Source organism: Notamacropus eugenii, chromosome 5, assembly GCF_028372415.1.
Source record: "Notamacropus eugenii isolate mMacEug1 chromosome 5, mMacEug1.pri_v2, whole genome shotgun sequence".
NCBI classification, from domain to species: domain Eukaryota; kingdom Metazoa; phylum Chordata; class Mammalia; order Diprotodontia; family Macropodidae; genus Notamacropus; species Notamacropus eugenii.
In genome coordinates this window covers 399,854,329-399,872,848 of record NC_092876.1, presented here as the reverse complement: position 1 = coordinate 399,872,848, position 18,520 = coordinate 399,854,329, and the positions used below count along the sequence as shown (strand labels likewise).

The 18,520-nt window shown below is 40.0% G+C and overlaps 2 protein-coding genes across 2 annotated transcripts in view; one reads left to right on the top strand and one right to left on the bottom strand.

Annotated features, from left to right (window-relative positions):
* The window catches only part of CHST7 (carbohydrate sulfotransferase 7), a 66,923-nt gene extending 49,922 nt beyond the window's left edge, over positions 1–17,001 (top strand). Inside the window, exon 2 of the mRNA XM_072614552.1 lies at positions 16,212–17,001. Within this exon, the coding sequence (XP_072470653.1) occupies positions 16,212–16,272 (61 nt within the window). The 3' untranslated portion in view covers positions 16,273–17,001. The remainder of the gene's footprint in view (positions 1–16,211) is intronic.
* SLC9A7 (solute carrier family 9 member A7) overlaps positions 1–18,520 on the bottom strand; it is a 193,283-nt gene that overhangs the window by 18,777 nt on the left and 155,986 nt on the right. Inside the window, exons 13-14 of the mRNA XM_072614549.1 lie at positions 14,168–14,227; positions 6,007–6,070 (exon numbers count right to left, since the gene is read on the bottom strand). Coding sequence (XP_072470650.1) covers positions 6,007–6,070; positions 14,168–14,227 — 124 coding nt within the window. The remainder of the gene's footprint in view (positions 1–6,006; positions 6,071–14,167; positions 14,228–18,520) is intronic.

Here is an 18,520-nt window from a genome sequence, read left to right as displayed (position 1 = left end):
TGCCCCATGGGGAACTTTCTGAGACTATAAGTTGCAGCACAGGTATGGATCTGCACTGTTATAGGGAGTTTCCTCATTAAAAGTTCCTGTTAAGAATGAAATTAACAACGATGATGATGATAACTGCCAACGTTTATGTGTGCCAGGCATTGTGCTAAGCACTTTAGAATGAGCATCTCATTTGATTCTCACAACAACTCTGGGAGGTAGATTTTATCATTATCCCTATTTTACTGTTGAGGAAATTCAGGCCAACAGAAGTTAAGTGACCTGCCCAGAGTCACACAGTAAGAGTCTGAGGTTGGCCTTCCTGACTCCAGGCTCAGTACTCTATCCACTGCACCTCCTAGCCACCACACAACTCTTGTCCTAGTTGCATCCCCATGGAACTGGTTTAGAGTCAGTAAGGAGTGCAGCACATTTAAGGCACTTTTCCAAATGAGACAGTGTCAACCTTGAGGGTACCCCAGGGACCAGTTTTTAACATGTTTACGAAACCTCTGGAACAAAGAGTACCCGGTGAAATCTCTTTAACCTTTGCAGATAACATTATGCTCATCCTGGGAATTCAATGCCAAGCCAGAGGGAATGAAATGTAGAAAGATCTCAAAGAGCTATATGAGTGAGCAAGAAACCTGAATTTCAAAAAAGAGCAAGATCACCCATCTGGGGGAAAATAATCTGAATTATTCTTACAGGGGGACTGGCCCTCAGCTTTTGGCTCTAGGACTGGGTTTAGGCCATTCCCCAAAGACAATGACACAACGTACTGCTGTAGCCAAAAATGCCGGGCACTGTCAGGAGGGGTATTAGAAACAAAAAAAAAAACAAAACTCATTTTCTGCTGCTTATGTAAGAGCATGGAACATCTGCACTAGAACACCATTTATAATTTCTACTCTTTTCATCTTTTCACCTTCCAGTATCACAGGGTCTAAAGTTATATTCCCTCTATTCTGTATTTATCTTTTTTTATTAATGTATTTTTAGTTTTCAACATTCACTTCCATAAGTTTTAAATTTTCTCTACCTCCTTCCCCTTTCCCCCAAGATGGCATGCAATTGGATCTAGAGTCTACACACTGTATTTATCTTGTACGTATCAATTTATGGATCTGTTGTCTCCTCCATTAGGCAGGTTATATCTTTCCTTCTCATTTTCAGTTCAAAGCACTTTTATTCTCTTTACTTATTACAAAGAAGCTTGGTGCCCCATTGCTACATCTTCATCTCTTCCAGGCTGAGTATGTGATTTGAAGTACTATATTCATATAACAGAATTCCATGCCAAACAAAATGATTCGTCTATTTGTTAACCGAGGGATCTTATTCACAATAATTACATTAAATAAAGGGCATCCAATAAGAGAAATATAATCAGTGTTGTTTATTACTATCTCTCAGGGATGAAAGATAGATTCTCTAAAACAAGAGATCTTAACTTAGGATCCAAAGATCCCTAAGGCTCCCTAAGGGGTCCATGGATAGTTCAGGGGGTCTGTGAACTTGGATGGGAAAAAACGACATCTTTATTTTTATGAATCTCTACCTAAAATTTAGCATTTCTTTCAATTATGAATTTTTTAAAAATTTATTCTGAGAAGAGGTCCAAAGGTTTAACCAGGATGCTAAAGTAATCCAGTCCATGACATAAAAGAGTTTAAGAATCTTTGCTCCATAAGGTTGGGCAATGATTCTTCAGCCCTCTTTTCCATAAAATGGTCATCAACCAATCAACGAACATTAGGTAAGGTCTTACTTTATAGGCACTATGCTTGGTGCTTTGGATGCAAAAAACAAAATATGTGTTTTGGAGATTTGTCTCATCCTATGCTCAGCAGGATGGATGTATATTTTTAACTTTTAAAATTTCTTTGATATCTTTTGTTTTAGAACACAACCTTCATTTTCAAATATCTGTCCCCTCTCTCCTTTCCAGCGAGCTATTCTGTTTTAAAAAAAAGAAGGTTGAAGGGGGAGGGAGGAGAAAAAGTTGCTCAGCAAAAGTAACCCACACTAATGAATATTTAAGGTCACCCCAAAAAAGGTGTCTGAAGCTCTATTCCCCAGCTTTCTACACCTCATTACTTCTATTCTATCAGCTGAAAACCCAGGACCCATCATCCCAATTATCTGAGATGGTTCCAAATCAGCTTCTATCACTTATTTGCCTCTAATAGAGGTCCATTACTCATTCACTACCTTCTGAAGGAAAGCTAAAAGATCATCATACTCCTGTATTTTACAGGAAGAGATTTAAATAGAACTCTACTTAGAAGCTATTGTACCACCAATTCTGGGAAAATTACAAGAGCTAGGAGAGCTGGACTGGGGACAGCAAGATAGGGGACAAGAAAACCCAAAGATCTCCAAAGGAGAGCATCAGCAAATACTGAGGAGAAGGGTGGAAAAGTTGGAAAAGCTAATGTCAATGGCTGTCCAGGTAAAAGGGATTTTTTTTCCACTGGCTGTCTCTCCTGCCTGGAATTGCTCTTTCTTTGCTTCATCAATGAATAAAACTGAAAGGAACTTGGGGAAGGAAGTGAATGATGTGTCAGGAGTTGCAGCCAGCATAAATCTCAGATGTGTTAAACATTAAAAATCCACTCCTTACTGGGATGGGGACAACACCCTCATGATAGAGGCAGCTGGGCTCCAGCTGACCTTTTTCTTTTGGTTGCAAAGATGCCTCCCCAAGCCAGTCCAAGGAAACAAAGCAAATGAGATTTTTTTTTTTAATGAGTCAGAGCTGCTAGGGAGGTGAGGCTTGAATCTCGCCTGTAATATTTTTGTGTTTCTCTCGTGGGCAAAATATTCCAGCCAACAGCTCATTTTCTCCTCCCAAATGAGCTAATATTTTTCTCTAGCAGTGACCCTTTTTATAACCTTGGGTTTCTAAAACTTGAGAGGAAAATCCTGTAAGCAGCAAATGATAAATGTTTTTCTCTTCATGGTTTAATATTTTTTTTTTAAACAGGAAGAACATATTCAGATACTACATGGCAAAGGGAATTGGCTGTTTTCTATTCAGATGGGAGGCAGAGATTTTGACTTTCCCTGTTCTCTGCAAGGGTTAGGCTAGATGGCCATTGATTCTGTGATTTTAATTACATGTTTAAGATCACAGCACTCAGGGATCCTCTCAAACCAGGGAGTCACTTTGGTCCCACTGCTATCCTACTACTATCTAAGAAAATCTACAACACTGAGCATGAATTATAAGCAATAGTAAGTCTGTTTCTGCAAAGGGGCATGTGTGTGTGTGTTCATCCTTTGCTGCCATCAGAGAAATGATGACATGACTTGCACTTGACTTTGTTTTGAGTGAGGGAGGGCTGTGCAGGTCACCAGCCTCACTTTTCCTCCAGAGCCATCTGAATCCAGTGACCAGATAGATATTTAACAGGATGACTGGAGATGACCCAGGATGAGGCCATTGGGGTTAAGTGACTTGCCAAGATCACACAGCTAGTGAGTGTCAAGTGTCTGAGGTGAGATTTGAACTCAGGTCCTCCTGACTCCTGCACTAGTGCTCTATCCACTGCACCACCTAGCTGCCCCTAAACAGGCATGTAACATTTCTAAGAGAGATTGGGAAGCAGTAGAGACTCAAAGTATAACTTCCCTCTTTACCCTTATACAACCTGAGCTTCTGTCATGGGCCTCTTAGGTGGACCCCAGCCTCTGGTACCTTGCTAAAAGACATGGTAGACCAAAGGCCTTTAGTTGGTATCTGTGGTCTAAGGAATATCTCCCTGCCATGATTATCTACAAAAGGGTCTCAGAAGGATTTTCACAATGCTACTAACGAATGACTTTTAGGGCTGCTAACCCTGATCTGTGACTGACCTCAACAAATTTCAATGTTGGTAGGAAACTGAGGGTGGAAGCAGAAGAATGATATTCTGAACTGTAGGAAACTAATGATAAATAATGACTTGATTAGCCAGGGACAGCAACAGGGAAAGTTTGCAAGCAAAGCTTTGTACACATGAGGGCCTCAGTATGTATGTGCTGCAGAACACAAGTTGTATGAAGCTATCACCCCCAGGTCCAACTGCAATCGGTGCTTAAATCAGCACTGACCTCAAATTTCATCTAATGAAGAAAAGTTTCTGGAACTCCTTGGGCCTGAGAATACATCCTATTCACTTTAATGTTAAAGTTACTCTGTTAGATTTAGGACTGAGAATCTACTGTCTTCTCAAATGTCTCCAGTTTTAAGACTGGTGGCACTGTCAATAATTATTAAAAACCTCCTGATGCATTGTGCAGTGAATTCAGCCATATGAACTCCAAAGAAATAAATTGAGTTTTCTCTGTTTTAGGGGGATTCAATAATGACATCCCCAGATAGTGGCAAAGAAGCTGGACTGTTTTCACAGCTTACAGGGCTTTTAGAACAGTGACTCAAAGCCCTTGGCTTTTCAGCTGGTCTTAACCTGTCTTCTCAGAAAAACTTTTATCTTTTCCCAAATGGAGACCTTCAAAAGGAACTTCAGTTTCCTATTTCGCAGAACTTTGTGGCTATTTCCAAATGTAGCATGAAATTCTTTTCAAGGAAATTAGTGAGTCGGCATTTTATTAAATGCCCATTTTTGCCAGGCACTATGCTAAGCACTGGGGATACAAAGAAAGGCAAAAGAAACTTGCCTGCGAGGAATTATTTGTGAGATTTCCCTGGAAGACAATTTAAGGGTCTTCTATTCCCCTCAATTAAATGATCTTCCAAGTGCAGGCCTTTTCTCTCCCTTTCTAAAGCCTTAAATCAGAGCCAAAGAGCGAAAAGACAGATTTTCAAAAGAATCTTTGAAAACAAGCATTCTCACATCAATTCTTTTGGGACACAAGGGGCCAATTTCAGCATAATCTCCCAATGTGGTGCAAAGCAGACTCAAACCTTGAAAAGACTTCTCTTTATGTCCAAGTGCTCCACATATCTGCTTTATGCTCCTAGGCAGGGGGCCTGGAGCTGACTTACGAGTCACACATAACCCGCTCTGTTAGTGAATCTGTGTGCACCATCACTATCTCAATGGGAATGAAACCCACCCAATTCAAGTTGGAAAAGACAATAGTAGAGATTTAAGAGAAAAAAATCCTGAGCTCTGTACTCTCCAATTTAACCTGATTTATAAGATGGAGACGTTGAAACGTGTGTAGGAAATCTCAAATACTTTGAGTACTTTAAGGGATAATGCAGGGATAATTTTAATGCAAAGCTGGTTCCAGGGGAGGCAGCATTTAAATGAGGGATTCTTAGCCTTTTTTCATGGACCCCTTTGGAAGTCTGATGAAGTCTATGGATCCTTCCTCAGAATAATGTTTGGGTTTTTTTTTTTATACATAATTAAAGGAAATGCACATTTCAGTTAGAGAGGAATAATAATAACCAGTACTTCTATGTACTTTAAGGTTTAAAAAACCCTTTGCCAATTTTCTGAATCAGATCTTATCCTCACAAAAATGCTAGGAGTCAGATGCTATTATTATCCCCATGATGAGGAAACTGAGACAGAGGGCAGAGAAGTGACTTGTCCAGGGTCACACAGCTAGTAAATGTCTTAGGCTGGATTTGAACTTAGGTCTTCCTGACTCCAGGCTTAGCACTCTTTTTTTCACTTCTACCGGTAGACCCCTGATTTAAAGAAAGCGCACACTGCCCAGTTTTACTTGCATTTACACATATCAGGTTCAAGAAACAAATCCACAGTTATGAATCTAAGCCATATGACCCACCCAAACCTTGTCCTCAGAAACTAGTCTCTGACAGTCTCTAAGCACTCTCCTCTCCCATGTCAATCATTGAGGGAGCATAAACTCAATACCACCATGGGCAGGGAGGGAAAACAGCCCAGGAAATCAGGTATAGCTGGTAAATGAATGGTAGACAAGTTCTTCTGAGGTGAGAAAGAGCAGCTATGATCACTGCATTTTTTTGCTCTTGCTTTCTGACAGCTGGTTGTCTCCCTAGGAGAGAAGGAAGAAAAATCATTACTGACTTACCCCCTGTAAGACTTGAAAGCTGGCATTGCTGGGTGGCGGGTCTTGGTCTGGATCAACTCCAACTCTGTAGCCATGTCAGGGGGAAAAACAAATAGAAGAACAGAAAACATAAGTTATGTTTAGATGGCAACAAGCAATCTCAGTAGAATGTAACCAAGATGTCAATCACCTTCCCAATGCAGCCTGAGCAGTTAGCTAAAAAGACAAGAAAGCTTTCATGCAAGAGTCATTTGGAGGAAAAAAAAGGAGAGAGAGAGAGAGAGAGAGAGAGAGAGAGAGAGAGAGAGAGAGAGAGAGAGAGAGAGAATACACACACCATTCCTCTTTCCCAGAAGGTAGGGGCCTTGTTGCCAGAAGGTTCCTTGTGTGGTGTCCATGCTCAGTTGGCACTGTTGACATTCAATAACTCAAATTTGTGTTTGCCTGGCTTCTGATGATCCTTGTAAAGCAAACAGTTTTATTCCTCTATAGATGAGTCCTAAATAAGGACTTGATTTCTGGTTCAAAGATTTACCTTTGCTGTTTCTTCAATCAATTTCCCTTCCTGTTCAGAATCATCATATTCTGATGCTCGGACCAGCAAAGGATGATGAGTCAAGCCTAAGTTCCCCAGGGAGCCCTGATATACTAGCATCCACAAAACACATAGGGTGGAAAGATGAACTGAGCTTAGCTACCCAGCATGCCAAGTCAGGCACAACTGGTGGATTATGGGGTCAAACATGAAGCTTTCTGAATGACAGTGGAACATGACTCAAAAATTAAAATCCATGCCATCTAAAGCAATGACAACAATGAACTCCACTTTCCCTAATCATTGGAAAAAGACTATTATGATGACAGCCATAGGATAGTAGGTTTCTATATTTAGGGCTGTCAAGGACCTTGGAAGCCATGTAGTTCAACTCCTTCATTTTACAGATTAGGAACCAAGAGGTCAAGTAGCTTGGCCAAAGTCATACACTTGCTAAAGGGCGGAGATGGAAACTCCAAGTTTCATTGTACCATATTGCTTCCCCTTTTTAACCAATTTCACAGACACAGTGGGAAGGATTTCTAAGGATATTTAAATACCAACTTATTTCCTTTCTTACTTAACCCAAGCCTTTTACTTGACTTCATTTTGAGGAGAAATATAACAAGAATAACACAAGGTGGTGCTGAGGTAGAAGGGAGCAAGGGACAGAAATGGGACAATGCCTCATGAAAGTTCCTTCTTACCAAAAATTGGGAAGGGGAACAGGAGGAAAACCTAACTTCAAATGGGAATGCGTTGCTCTAGTGGGAAGAGATGGGATGGAAGCCAACATGAGTGAGACTAAGGATCTAGCACCTTGAGTTAACATGGGTCCCACAGAGTCACAGGCATGTAGCAGTATTTCCACTATTCCCACCACCTGTGTGATCCCAGACATTTTGTACTCAGGCCAGTGAGAGCACAAAGGAGGTACATGGAAAAGAGAACACAAAAGTTGTAACACTAGCCCATGTACACTCACAGACCCAAATTCCCTCTTCTGCCTTAGGTTCTAGCCAGCATTAATTTAATCATTTTGGGACCAAAGAAATTGGAAAAGGAGCATGAAGAAGGCAAAGGGGAGGAACGGCCCCCACCTTCTGAAGCAGGTGTTATTGTATATTAAAACCACTAAGATATCAGATTTCATAACAATGGCTGGACCTTTGTGGATATCCTACAGGTGCTTCAAATTGGATGAACTTTCCTGCAGTGCTTGGAAGGTTATTCTTTCTATCATAGCTTGTTATCAAAGAGGCTCAGTGTATCTGGACATCAGCCCAGAGTCAGAGATTAAACCCTATCCAAATGTGTTCAGACTGAGAACTTTGGGGGAGGGAGGCAGGGAGAACACGGGTGGCTCTTTCAATGTGTAAGCAATCCAATCTAGGGGTCACAGAGCAGTCTAGAGAAGCAGCAGCCAAATTCCGATGGTTTTACACTGGGATCTAAAAACACCTGCTGTACAGAAGTGACCTTAGGGAGGGCAGCACATTCAATCATACTGTCACTCATGTCTATGAAAACTATACTTAGAGCCCTTTCATGCAAATTAGAGAGATAAAAACCCTCTGCTCAAATGTATTACAGGCACGGCTGTGGAGTCAACATCAGTCCCCATTCACTGGGAGGCTACAAGCCATTGCGCTCAGGATTAATTTACTTTGATTATCTCCTAGGCACCAGGTGCAGGGACACAGGAGCAGAGAGCCTGGTTACCCCTAGAGAATAGCTCAAATTGCCCACCAGAATGCCAGGTGAACAAGCAAGCCTTGGTCTGACCACAGAGAGACTATTGTGGAAATAGTAGCAACAGATTATGTGATCTGAAGGGCATGTCTGTTAGTTGCAGTACAGCCAAGAACATGGCCGTTCGGATTGGCCAGTAACAATCTCTCTATTCTGTACAGCTTATTTTTGGGAGGTGGGGGTAGGGAGAGGTGGAGGAGAAACTCCCGAACTTCTCAAACTTTACAAGCAGTTTCTGTGATCACAAAGATAAAATGAATTTCCTTTTCCAGCCCAGTTGAGATGGTAAGCTTTATGGGTAGGAAAAAACAAAATAAAACAAAAAACTTGCTTGAGTGAGCCCTGCACTAGAGGGGAAAAAATATTAACAAATACTATAAAAGTCGCCAAATACTACCCCTTCCATTGATTCTACTAATCTGTTAATAAAAGGAATAAAACACACAAATACCATGTCTCCCCCTACTCCATTCCTGAATCATATTGAATCAATCTTGACTATTTTCATTCAGTTCTGGAAACTTCAGTGAGATTTACTCATGCAAAAGGGAGCAAGACCAGACCTCACCCCCAGCCCCTACTACAAGTACTACACTAGGGCAAGGAGCACATATTAACAGAATAACAAAAACCACTGAGCAAATCTATGCCAAATCAGGCCCTGCATACGCTCAACAATCCTACTGCACTCATACTGAAAACATGGCGCATTGAGTAGTCACTCAAGTCCATCTTTGAAGCAGGTGCAATCAATACAAGTTATTGATATAGTCAGGCATATGTTTCTTGAGCATCACTTCTTTTTGTGTTTTTTGGAGGGGGCACAGCAAGGCAATTGGGATTAAGTGACTTGCCCAAGCTAGTAAGTGTCAGGCGTCTGAGGCCAGATTTGAACTCAGGTCCTCCTGACTCCGGGTTTGGTGTTCCAGTCATTACACCATCCTTGAGCATCATTTCTAAGCTGAGCATCAATCCAGCCTTCAAATAAATGAAAGCTCTCTGGTTCTCTATCCAAGGACCTAACCTACAAATTCTACTGAGATCCTGAAAAGAGATAATTTCATAGGCTTGCAGGATCACAGAATGAGAGCTAGAAGGGGTCTTAGATATTGTTCTCTACATTTTACAGATGAGGAAACTTCGGCCGAGGGTGTATAAGGAACTTGTCCAAGGGGAATAAGGCAGAGTCAGGATTAAAACCCACACTTCATCTAAATCTAAATCCAACTCTCAGGAAGAGAGTTCAAATCTTGCCTCATTTACTAGTTGTGTGACACCCTAGAAAGTCATTTAACTTTTATCTGCCTCAGTTTCTTCCACTGTAAAATAAGAATATTAATAGCATTTATCTCCCAGGATTATTGTGAAGATCAAATGAGATAATGTTTAAAATGTTTAGAGCACAGTGCCTGGCAAACAGTAGGTGCTTAATAAATGCTTGCTTCCCTCTTTTCTTTCCTTCTGCCCTCTCTCCCTTCCTCTCTTATTTCTCTATCCCTTCTTTCCCTTCCTTCCTTTTTCCTTCTCTCCCTCCTTTCTTTCCTTCCCTCCAAGCTTCTTAGTCAATACAGTAAAACCTAGGTTCATTAAAATACTAAAGAGCAAGAGTTCTAAGGTTCATTCGAAATTTCAATTTAATCCAACGATCTTTGTTGGTGAAAGTTTCCATGTCTTCCATCTCTTCTCCCACCTCAGTGAACAGTAAATCAAACACAACTTGCAGGGTTGCATGACCAACAACATCACTTCACACAAACACAGACCTGAAGAGCCTGGGCTGAATCTGTATGGATCTGGATGGAGGCTTAATCCCTGACCTACATTTTATTTTCTTATAATTTTCTGGTCTCCCATGGAAGAGTTCAGAGTCAGGGAGAGGGAGGAAGTCTAGTTAGTTGGCTCATCTTTCACCGTAATTTTACTCTAACCAGCCCCTTGCAAATGCTCACTGTCTATGGTTATCCATACTTTCTCGGGCTCTTCTTCAAACTTTACCCATTCTTCCTGTTTGCCCTTTATTTTTCCTCCCATCCCGCTCCCCCCACCACACACACCCCGTGGCCAAACTGATTTTCCCAAAGCACAGGTCTGACTATGCTCTTCTCTTGCTTAAGATCCTTCTTGCTCCTAAGCTCCAATCTGAACTTTTTTGTGTCCCTTTTAAATCTCTTAAGAGCCTGGTTCTAGTCTACTTTTCCAAGTTAATTGGCTCATTACTCCCCTTCACTCACTCTGCATTCTAGACTAACTGACCCGTGCACACAGAATGCCATTTCCAGTCTCTGGTGATTTGCATCCTGCCTAGAATGCCTTCCTTTCCTCCTTCCGCCTCACAGCATCCCTACAAAGCTCAGTGCAGGGGCCACCTCTTTTTAGAAGTCCATTCTTATCTCCTTCATTGCTAGTGTCATTCCCTATGCCTCTCAAAATTACTTTGTATATACATCTTAATATTTTATTTTCTGTGTATAGGATTAGGGAATGGACCTTTGATTTCATTGGTAAGGAACTGCGCCTGGCTGAGGAAACCCTCTCCACCAGTGCAGTTACCTTTTTAGCAATTTGTGACCTTAGAGACCAGCCTAGAGCAATGAGAAGTTAAGTGATTTGTGGTTATACAGCTAGAGTAAGAGGCAGAACTTGAACCCAGGACTTCCTGATTTCCAGGCTAGCTACCTATCCACTCTATCATGATGCCTCTCTGTCTGTGCATGTTTTTTGTAAATTTTAAAGTCCTTGAGGGCAGAGCTTGTTTTGGTTTTCTTTTTGTATCTCTTATGCTTAAAATCAGTGTTTGCTCGGCACATAGTAGACATCTAAAAAAGTATCTGTTGAATGAATGTGTGGCTAACTTCAGATAGCAGCCACGTACACTTGTCATCAATAGCCTGCTAGGCCCAGACTGGCTCTAGAAGCAGTTTAAGCTTTTGGCTAGTCTCCAGACCAGGGATGCCCCAAGCTCTGTTGGAACTCTTATAGCTACTCCAGCCCTGATGCCTTGTGTTACCCCCAGTTGACCCTAGAATAAGGTGAACTAGAATAAATGCCTGGGGTCTCATGCTCTTAGTGCAGGGTAGTAATTCAGGGAGTGAATAGGGTCTGGGAAGAAGGGAAAAGGTTCTAACAACTGATTTTAAAATAGAGATCTGAAGTTCTTCTCTATACCATCAGTCCATACCATCCCTACCCCACCAAGACAAAGTAAAAGGGTAGGATTTATCCATTCTCCTTTTCACATATCTACGTACTTTTTTCCTTTTAGAGTTCCTTTATGGTTTACTTATCCCAATTTTACTTATGTAAACATTTTGGAGGGATAGAGAGGTAGGTAATTTAATTCAGCCCCTGTGGATGAATCAGATCATTCTTGCAGAGTAGGAGGAAAGGCTATTTGCCAGGGTGCTTACCTTGGCATGTCTGCTTTGATGCTAGGCAATAGTAAATACTAAGTATTGTATAATATTCCTGGATGGTTATATTTTCTAGTTTTAGATGAATTGTCCACAGAAAACATTTATTTGGTTGCCTCTCTGTCTGCCATAATGATTTCTCCCCAGCTAGCAATTTACAATAATTTGAAACTTTATACTCTGTTTTATTATTCTGAAACACTCTAGCAAATCTCCTGATATACTAAAGTTAATCTCATCAGAGCACCAGGAAAAAACTGCCCCCCACCCAGGGAAAAAGGTGGATGTAGAAAGGACCTTTATGCCAAAAAAATCCCCCAAAAACTCAAACCAAAAACAGGTCAAAATTTGAGCAGATTTCATCTGGAAAAATAATCCATCAGGCAAAAGTTATTTCATTCCTGAACAAAATACCTCAAGACATTTATAAACTTCTTTTAACATAGTCCTGAAGGTCATTTTTTTCTACCATTTTTTCAGTGTTCAACGTGTAGGTTGTCTAGAAGGTACACTGTATGACAGGCTGCACTGAAAATTTATTTTTCTTTTACTGGGAGGACATATAGGAATATCTGACTTTTTTAAAAATATGAAATGTGGAGGTCTGCCCGGGGTCTCCTTTTGTAGAAGATGAGCATGGAAGTTTTTATAAATGGCCGAGAATACAAATCCACAACCACAGTGGTTGGTTCCCAAATTTAAGTTTCCTTAAACTTAAAATTAGCAGTATGATTTTAAAACAATGGAGGGAAGATGGAAGAAGGTTTAGGCTCGATGATCTCTAAAGATTCCCAGGTTTAAAATTTTCTGAATCAAAGGATCTAGGTTTACAAATTTGACTGAAGGACTGCATTTCTATAAGATGAGAAGATTTCAAGGCAATGGTTTCCCCAAACCTGACTGATGTCTAAAGTCAGAGCAACAAGGAATGAAAATAACTATTTGACAGTAGAAGCAATTTAAATACTACATTGGTTCTGAATGAACTCTGTGTGGTTATCACTGCACACTTCCTAGAGATCAAACACAAAACCCTATTTCAGGCAGAGCCATGCCTGTGACAGGCAGACAACACCCATTTCATCACCGCCCAGGGAGAGGCAGTTTAGCAACACCAAAAGTAGATGTCGGCTTCTTCTATAAGTAAGGGGACTCAGGACAGGAAGAAGGTACACATATTAAAAAGGAAGAAGAAAGGAAACTTTAAAGCTGTTGTTCCAATTGCTATGGCCCTGACAGTTGAATCACACTTCAGATGGAAACTGATAAACTGAAATGATCAGTTATCTGTTTTCGGTTTGTTAGGAGATAAGGGTCACAGGTTTTTTCCTTGCTTTGTTTTTAACATGTGAATTCACCAAAGTAGGGAAAAAAGCAACAAAGAAATAACAAAATTCAAACTATAAGACAATGTTCAGTCAAAATTCAATCCATGTTTTAGGAAAAGGACCCACATGTACAAAAATATTTATAGCAGCTCTTTTTGTAGAGGCCAAGCACTGGAAATCACAGGGATACCCATCAATTGGGGAATGGCTGAGCAAGTTGTGGTACATGAATATAATGGAATACTATTGTGCTATAAGAAATGATGAACAGGCAGACTTTGGGAAAATCTGGAAAGACTTATATGAACTGATGCTGAGTGAAAGGAGCAGAACCAGGAGAACATTGTACACAGTAACAGCCACGGTGTGCGAGGACTGATTCTGACAGATTTAACCTTTCACAATAATGCAAGGACCTAAAACTTTTTCAAAGGACTCATGATGGAAAATGCCATCCACAACCAGAGAAAGAACTATAGAGCTGGATTGCAGAGTGAAACTAACTCTTTTCTCTTTTGTTTTCTTTCTCATAGTTTCTTCCATTCATTATAATTCTTCTATGCAACATGACTAACGTGAAAATGTGTTTAATAGGAATGTATGTGTAGAGCCCATATCAGATTGCATGTTGTCTTGAGGAAGGAGAGGGAAAATTTAAAACTTATGGAAGTGAATGTTGAAAACTGAAAATAAATAAATTAAATATTAAAAAAAAAAGATTCAATCCATTTTTGCACCAGTCAGTCCCCATTGAAATGGGAAAGCTCAGCTCAGTTGTCTGCTAAGTTAAGAATGATTCTTCTACCTGGTCATTAGAAGACTGTGTTTTTCAAAAACTAGCTGGATTTCTGAGGGTGGCTGAACTCAAGGCAAAGTTCAGTTTCATAAGAGAAAAGCAGCTAACTCCAATAACGCAGGGACAATGAGGTAACTATCAAGCTGGAGAAAAAAGAGAATCCTGGGAATGACATCTATTTAGCTCATTTGAAGCAAAGTTATGGATTAGGATTAACATAGCCCTTTCGTTTTTATTATGAAAGAGAGAGAGAGAAAGAGAAGTGAGAGGCGTTTTGTGAAGATAGAAACCTTGCATTAGAAAGACTGGAAAAGCCAAGCCCCAAGTTAAATGTTATTATGCAAAAAACTCATCATGTCACCTGAAATACCTCCAGCGGATTTCATTGAGATCCTCTTCTGACAGATCCTGGACACCGACTCTGGTACGGTACAAGAATGTAATATAAGTGTGATAGAAACAGACCAATTTGGGTGGGTTACTTGGTCAAATGTTCACACCCATAGGAAGGCAGGTGTGGTCTGGTTTAAGAAAACCAACATAGGAAAATCCATACAGAAACAGATGAATTAAAGAGTGATTGTTCACATTATCAATGGATTTTTAAGCACTGAGTGGAAGGTCAAGACACAGAGAAACTTAAAGCTACATAACAGTGTTAGGAATCACTGCCAGATGAAGGTGAATTAAAGACTGAATGGGAAGATATGATTTGGTATATTAAAAACAATTTGATTTACAATAAACTTTTCAGAAATGTCTTTATTTTATTGCATGAAATGAAGTATACCTACACCAAAAATGCAATGTTGAAACTTAATTACATAGCACATGCTTTTAAAGGAAACACGAATCTGAACTGGCTTTGCTGTTTAAATAGCACAAGGTTTATTGAAAGATGCTGGCATTGTTTATGAAGATAAAGCCTTCTGCCTGCTCAGAAGAAAACAACTGATTTTCACAAGTTCACACACTCAATTCCTAGTTGATACACTTTATTTATGGGTCTTTTCTCACTGCATGGCCCTAAATGTGGACAAATGACTGGAGTAATAGTAGACCACATTTATAAAATAGCACTTAAGAGTTTACATTAGCCCATTTACAAAAAACCTGTCAGACAGGTAGTACCAACATTAACATCTCCATTTTACAGAGAAGAAAACTGAGGCTCAGTGAATTTAAGTGACTGGCAAAGGTTACACAGTAAGTAAATAAGGGAGCTGAACTCAAATCTAGTTCTGATTCCAAGTCCAGGTCTCTTGTCACCATTCCTCACTGGGCTGTAAAAAGTGAATGTCCAGGATTCTCATAATAGTACCAAGCAGGAGTCCCTGTTGCCACTCATGCCTCCCTTAGGTAATGTGGAGGACAGAACTGACAGTGCTTCTGGTATGAGGCCAAGCTAATTCAACTTAGGGCCAACCACATGGTACTTTTAAAGACAGTCTGGAGTCTTGATTACTGCCACTCCCTAAAATCAGGATAGCAAGAAAAATCCCCTGTCTCTTCTAATGCTCCTGAGCACCAGTATTGGTGGCACCTTCAAACTTTACTTAAAAAAACACAAATTCTATTAATTGCATAATAAGCCTATTGACTCCACTTGCCTGGATTATTTGCAATTTATCCTACTTCTCAGGACTTCTTTATTTTCTCACTTGTTATCAGTCAAAGCACCATTATATATAATATATATCACGTAAGACTTTAGTGTCTCTGGATTATGATATTAAAGTCTGTCCCTTTGCCCATATCCATAACTTAGAGATCTTAACTAATATTTTTAAAGAATCATAAAATTGTGCTACTTTTGACAAAACAGAGAGGGAGTAAAGGGGGAGAAGGGGAGGAATAGGAAAGAAAGAGTATAGAGAGGGGAGATAGGAGAGGAGATAAAAGAGGGAGAGAAAGGGAGAAAGGAGGGGAGGAAGGAGAGGAGAGAAAGGAGAGGGAAAAAAGAGGGAGAGAAAAGAAGAAAGGAGGGGAGGAAGGAGAGAAGGGAAAAAAGGAAAGGAGAGAAAAGAGGGAGAGAAAGGGAGAAAGGAGAGGAGGAAGGAGAGAAGAGAAAAGAGGGAAAGAAGGGAGAGAAAGGAGAAGAGTGGAAATAAGGATAGGAGAGAAGAGAGAGAGACAGAGGGAGGACAGGAAAAGGAAGAGAGAGTAAGAGGGAAAGGGAGGAGAGGAAGAGGGAGAGGGAGGGAGGGAGACAGAGAGAAACATAGTTAATTTTTTATTTTCAGTAAGTGGTAGACAGACCATGAAGACTTTCAGCTTCTTTTTCTTTTTTAAATTATTACTTTATTTATTAATATAAAATATTATTATCTATTATTAATAGATATTTTATTGTTAATTATTATTAATTTTAATTATCTCACTCTTCATTAATTTTTCCACTATAGGGCAGCCAGGACAGTGACAGAGAAGCAGCATTTTTTTCCTTGCCAAAGTCTCACAATGTGACAAGTGAATATTTAGAACTTTGTGCCTCCATTTGAAGCAACGAGAATCATCCTTTCTACATAATTTTGATGAGTTCATGGTTCTTTTATAAGGATATTTCTGCCTTTGCAAAATAAAAATGGATTAAACATTTACACATGAATTTTAATAAATGCATCGAATAATTTACAAGCATTTCTTGTCCACCAACTCTCCAGCAAGGTTTTCCTGAATTCTCCCAAATAGTTAAGAGTTGGTTATAGTTCCCTTTCAGATATTATGATGAGAATAACACTGCACTATTAAAGAGATAGCTTTGCACAAGGCTCTCACTCTCCTATTTACAATGAACTTCTAATGGAAGGACAAGACTGTGAATGCTTATCTTTTGGAATGACAGGAAGGGAGTCTGTCAGATGTTCTGAACTGATAAGAAACAAAGATCTTGGAGAACCCTCTCCAAAAGGCCATTTAATTTGGAACAAACTATTTCTTGGAATAACTGTCACTATAAGCTACAAACGCATGGTGAAAATAAGTGAAGGTGGTAGATGCCTATCACTGCATCTTGCAGAAAGAATGGGAAGGAACTATGCCAGCCAGAAACAAATTCCCTCTTCAACCTTTGAGACTCTGGGGCACCACTAAGCAGAGGAAACCTCAATCCTATTCAAAGACTGAGAAAACAATCATTTCCACTCAAATTACATGTCTGAGAGCCTAGAAACCAAAAGAGGTTTTGAGTCTGTAAGCAGCCTTACATATTATTAAAGAAAGGTTGGGAGTAAGATGTTGTCTTGTTATCAAGACCAGTAATACCTTTAAAAATTGTTGCTCTTTAGTTGCTTTTAAATTGTGTTCAGCTCTCTGTGTCTCTGTTTGGAGTTTTCTTGGCAAAGATACTGGAGTGGCTTGCCTTTTCCTTCTCCAGTTCATTTTACAGATGGAAAAACTGAGGCAAACAGAGTTAAGTGACTTGCCCAGGGCCACACAGCTAGAAAGTGTCCGAGTCCAGATTTAAACTCAGGAAGATGGGTCTTCCTGACTCTAGGTGTGGTGATCTATGCACTTTGCCACCTAGCTACTACTACTCAAGTAGTATTTTTTCATCATCAGATTTAAAACCTTACTAAGAGCTTTAACAATTTTAAGGGGGAAATTTAATATTTTCCCTTCATAGTCTGCCCTGAGCCTTCTTCTCTTTTCATTGCTATGCTATTTCATTTGGCTATCCCATTAACTCCTCAACAGGTTCAATGGTCATTCTACAGAGATATAATAATCAGATATCTTGCCCTAATCTCTTTTCTGTGCCAGTTACATGTCTCCAACTATCTTCTGGATATTTGAAAGGCATGTCTTGTAGTCATCTATGAAACAGATCAATCCCTTCCTGTCCCAAAGTGAGGTTAGTGACCTTGCACAGCCCTCCCTCACTCAAATCAAAGTCAACTGCAAGTCACGTCATCATCTTGATGTCATGGTTCTCTTCGAGAATGAAGGACAAAAAACACAATTACTGTGGAGAACATCACTGTTCTTCCTCCAAGCACCCAGACCCACAGCATCAGTCATTTTTGACCACGAACTTTCACTCACCCCACATATACCAGCTATTGTCCAATCTTGTCATTTTGACCTTTCTAACATCTCCTGTACATGTCCTCTTCTCTCCACTCATATATCAAACATAGTGCAGCTCTCACTGGGTCTAGTATAATAACCTTCTAATTGGTCCCTTCAGTCTCATTCCACTCCATTCCATTCTCCACTCAGCTGTCCAAGGTGATTTTATACAAAATCTAAGTCTAAACATGCCACCCTCTCTGTTCATTGAGCTCCAATGGCTCCCTATCACCTCCAGGATCAAATACAAAGTCTTCCTTATAAATCTTGTCCCAGGAATGATTTCTCATCATAGTGTGAGCTAGTCAAAGCCAAATGGTGTCCTAGAAATTCCATATTTTGCACCCTTACTTGCCTAAGAGCAGCTGCTTTGGGAAAAAGGGTTTGGGTTTGGGTTTAGAGATAGGATGTTTGTGGTATGAAGACACAAAGGGAAATATTAAAAAGAATTGTGGATGGCAAAATAGATTCATTCTATTTCCCCCAAAATTCATTCTCTTTTACAGCAACCTAAGCAATAATTTCAGAATTCTGAAACTGTATGATACCTTTTCTTAAAGAATTTATTAGCTATCGATATGCCCTTACAAAGAAAAAGAAAAACAGACCACAAGTTGCTGCAATGATTGTGCCAACATGACCC